Genomic DNA, 4,251 nt, shown 5'->3' on the forward strand with positions numbered 1-4,251 from the left:
GGGTCTGGTTTGGTCTGGTCCAGTTCCAAATTTACATGTATGTGCAAAGAAATCAATGAAAAAATCATTAGAGTTCAACCAAACCAGTTCAGATTGAACCTTAGACATCCTCAGCTACAAGACTACAAAAAAAATACTGGTTGGTAACAAGAAATTCTCTCTCTCTCTCTCTCTCCATGAATCTCTGAGTGATCTGCATGTGAAATGCAAGATACCCATGAGCTATTCTTATTGAAGAAACTGATAAACTAAAAACTGAAGCAGAGCTCACCTTCCTTTACCAAATAAATACAATATCTACTAAATTATAGTTGTTTAATTGAGCCACCTAGAAGTCTTTAATGGAAGGGAGGGTATATGCCATCATGGAAAATTGAAAGCTCTCATCTTCTTCCTCTCTTGGTCGCGTTTCCCAACACAACCCACTTTCAATCTTTATCGATTAGACAATTAATGTTTATCATTTTGTTAGTTCCATCTTTCTAATTCCCCATTAATTCTCTGGTTTTCAGTGTTTAAATGCTTCAAGGATCAAGAGCTAAGGCTGATGTTTGCCCACGAAACCAGTCTATATTAGGTGGGCCATCCCTCTACTTGTGAGCCCTACTCAAATTAATCCTTTCACTAAACATGTTTATTAAACTTTACCTAAAATTAATCCTATATTAGCCAAGAGGTTTTGAGTGATTTTGAAGTTTCATGTGTTTGAATTGGATTCGGAATTAGTAAGTGAAAATAAAAAACGGAAGGAAATCAAAGGAACTGACTCAAGAATCTCTCTCACTCACGTGTTTATTTTATTTTGATTTTCTTTTGAAAAAAATCTTTCCTATTTATACCATTAGAAATTTGGGAGACGTTGAGGGTTTGGTTTAATTTCTCTGTGAGTGAGAGAGAGAGCACAAAAAGCAGAGCAAGGAAAGGGAAAAATGGAGAAACAAAGAAGACAAGAAGTGAAAGAAAACGAAAGGATCGTTTCTGATTCTATGGAGTGGAAGAGAGGGAAATCGATCGGCCGGGGAAGTTTTAGTTCTGTGGATTTGGCGATTCCAGTTGGTGATTGTGGTGTGTTTGATTTAATGGCGGTGAAATCATCTGTGATTTCTGAGTGTTCTTCGCTTCAGAAGGAGAAAGAGATTCTAACCCATTTCAGAAATTGTCCCCAAATCATTCGTTGTTTAGGAGACGATCACACAGTTGAAAATGGTCAGCAGTTCTATAATGTGTTCTTGGAGTATGCTTCTTTGGGTACTCTGGCTGCTCTGGTCAAGAATTCTGGTGGAGCTCTAATGGAATCAGATGTGAGGCGTTACACAACGTCGATTCTCAATGGGCTTCGTTGCATTCACGAAGAGGGTTTCGTTCACTGCGACATTAAGCTTCAGAACATCCTCGTTTGCTCTGCTACAGATGGAGCCCATGAGGTTAAGATAGCTGATTTCGGATTAGCGAAGAGGGTTGGAGAAGAAGAGAAACTGAATTTGAAGGGCACACCACTCTACATGTCACCTGAATCCATTGCTTTCAACCAGTACGAAGCACCAGGTGATGTGTGGTCACTTGGGTGTGCGGTGGTGGAGATGATTACTGGAAGGCCGGCATGGAAGTTCAGAGCAGAAGCCGACATCAGTGCTCTGTTGTTTCGAATTGGGTTTGGAGAGGAATTGCCGGAGATTCCAGAGGAAATATCAGAACAGGGGAAAGATTTCTTGCAGAGATGTTTTGTGAGAGACCCATCAAAGCGATGGACAGCTGAGATGCTATTGAATCATCCTTTCGTTGCTGAAACCATTATTCCATCATCGTCTCAAACTGACAAACCTTCTTCTTCTTCTTCTCGATCACCCAGAAGTGCTTTCGATTTTCCAGAGTGGAGAAGCTCCATACAATCTTCCTTTTCCTTTTCCAGTTCAATCTCCATTCAACCCTCACAAGAATCTCGTCGACCAGATTCCTGTTCTTCTCCGCAGGAACGAATTCGTATGCTCGCAACCCAAAATTGTCCAAAATGGGAATCTTCAGGCAGTTGGATCATGGTACGGTCAAGCCAAGCAGCAACCAACTCACCCTCCCCTGTTTTTTCATAGCAGATGGTCCTGACTTCTGAGTATCTGATTCTTTTAATTTTTTTAACCTTCCAGAAGGGATTGTAAATGAAATGTAAAAGATACAGGGGCCATTAGATTGATGGTACAAGTTTTGATCGAACGGTTCACATCAGTATCAAGATTTTATTGTGCAGTTCTTAGTATATTAGTTGAATATTTAGAAAGAAAAAAAAAAAAAAATTCCCCATATCTGGCTGTGTTTCTCATGTTTTTTCAGGAATATTATCTGAAGAGATCCTGTAGATACCCATAAGGGTTTTCAAGTTATTTAGATTTGGAAATCTGTAGGAGAATTCAGTCTCTTCATCCATGGTTTCCAATCTTGGATCAGATCAACTGATTTTGATCCCTAGTACCTTTGAACTGATTCCATTTTTGATCTTATCTATGAAAGAGTTTCTCTAATTGGGTGTAGTTCCATTAATGACCAAAATATAGATATCTTTGACCCCAAGAAGGTGGGATTTTAATTGATTGACAATCAAAGAGATTCATGCATTGCATGGAGTTTATGTACTTGTACCTAAAGTTCTACCTGTTTCCTCAAATGAATTGGGTTCATGAACTTGTTAAATCTAGCTTGGTTCATGAACAAATCATGTTTGAATTTGAAAGTTGAGATCATGGTTGCTTTGATTCTTAAAACCAGCTGTTTTTGGTACATTACAGGCACGCTTTGACCAACTTGACTTGAAACAAAAAGGGGAAAAAGAAAAAAAAAATCTGAAAATAGGATTTCATTTAATAACCGTTACGAAATCCATTGAAACAAATAGAGTCATAGTTGCCGTAGAGTAGCAAGAAGGGTTTTATATTTCAGAGATTCGTTTCCAATTCGAAGACTTTAAAACAACTTTATTTCTCCAGTTTGAAAAGGGTTAATGCTGTTGTAATAAAGGTTCGACATGTCGGCCCGTGTCGTCGTGTCGGACCCTGGCAACACGGCGACTCGGGCCACATGTCACCAGAAGTTGGTCGATATTTGCAAACCTAAATATCACAAAACCAATTCCCCCAACCTAAAGTCGGTCGGATTTCTCTCACTTTCTCCGTTTCTCGTTTCTCTGCAACTCTCGTTCCTTCCCAGCGTTTCTCGCCGTCAAACATGTTCGCCATCCCCAAACCACTTGATCTCCTCAATTCCTTGGCTTGAGAACTGAAGATAGCTCTGAGTTGCTAAAGGAGTGCGATTTTGGCTCAGATCTTGTGATTGGAGTCATCAACACCGGAATCTGCAGATGGAATCATGGAAGAGCTTCAACGATCGGGGTTGCGTTCCTAGCAGATGGAAGGGTGATTATGTGGTTTCGCAGTTTGGTGACCTAACACGTAATAAGTCTGGTTATTGATCCCTCGTCTCATGGTGCTAATTTGCTATCCTTTACGGTTGGACTGTAATTCTCTTTCTTGTGATTTTCTTTAGCAAATTCCTCAGCAATCAGCTGCTGCGCCTTCAAACTGGTTGGAGAATGATCAGAAATCGAATGGTCAGGAGTGTTTCGTTTAGAGATCGACTGATCCACAGGCTGATTATCTTCCTGATTGCTCTGTTGATGGTTCTGGTTTGGGTGCCGGAGGTGGGGGTGGAGCGTGGAGGTGGTTGAGGTTCTCGCTTGGGTTCCGGCGGTGAGGTGGTCAGGTGTCGTCGAAAAAGTCGATGTCGGCGATATGTCGCTGATAATCGGCGACATATCGCCGACTTAATGTTAAGTCGGTGTCGCTGGGGGGTATCGTGTCGCCCCCCATCGACACCTCGAAATTTCGCCTCATGTCGGCTATAAATCGCCGACATGAGGTACCATGGTTGTAATAACTAAAGAAGTGTTCTTACCCCTACAAAAAAAAATTAAAAATTGAAGATTAACTATCAACTTTATAACAAACAGATGCCATGAAATTTCACCTTAATAGGGTCTAAAAGACTAGCTAAAATTTGGGGTTTCAACAGTTAAAAAAAAAAAAAAAAAAAAAAAAAAAAAAAAAAAAAAAAGAAAAAGAAAAAAGAAGAAGAAGAAGAAGAAAGAAAAGAATGAAAGAAAGAAAAAGTAATTGGATACCGTTGGATGGATAAATATGAATCAAGACTGTTATAGTTAAGAGACTCTTACAGTTGAATGTTTAATGTCTATTTTGCCTTCCTAAA

General features: G+C 39.8%; 1 protein-coding gene across 1 annotated transcript; it reads left to right on the forward strand.

Annotated features, from left to right (window-relative positions):
• The first annotated feature begins 876 nt into the window (after positions 1–876).
• Positions 877–2,237, forward strand: LOC149018040 (mitogen-activated protein kinase kinase kinase 20-like). The gene has a single exon (XM_089154276.1). It carries the CDS (start codon positions 930–932, stop codon positions 2,085–2,087), a length of 1,158 nt encoding a protein of 385 aa, XP_089010402.1. The 5' UTR covers positions 877–929; the 3' UTR covers positions 2,088–2,237.
• Positions 2,238–4,251: the final 2,014 nt, after the last annotated feature.

The sequence above is a fragment of the Hakea prostrata genome, chromosome 4, assembly GCF_041222555.1.
Source record: "Hakea prostrata isolate BN-2017 chromosome 4, UWA_Hpros_2, whole genome shotgun sequence".
Lineage (NCBI taxonomy): Eukaryota > Viridiplantae > Streptophyta > Magnoliopsida > Proteales > Proteaceae > Hakea > Hakea prostrata.

Excerpts from the sequence above, each read along its gene's own strand:
- LOC149018040 (XM_089154276.1), top strand. The coding sequence starts at position 930 with ATGGAGAAACAAAGAAGACAAGAAGTGAAAGAAAACGAAAGGATCGTT.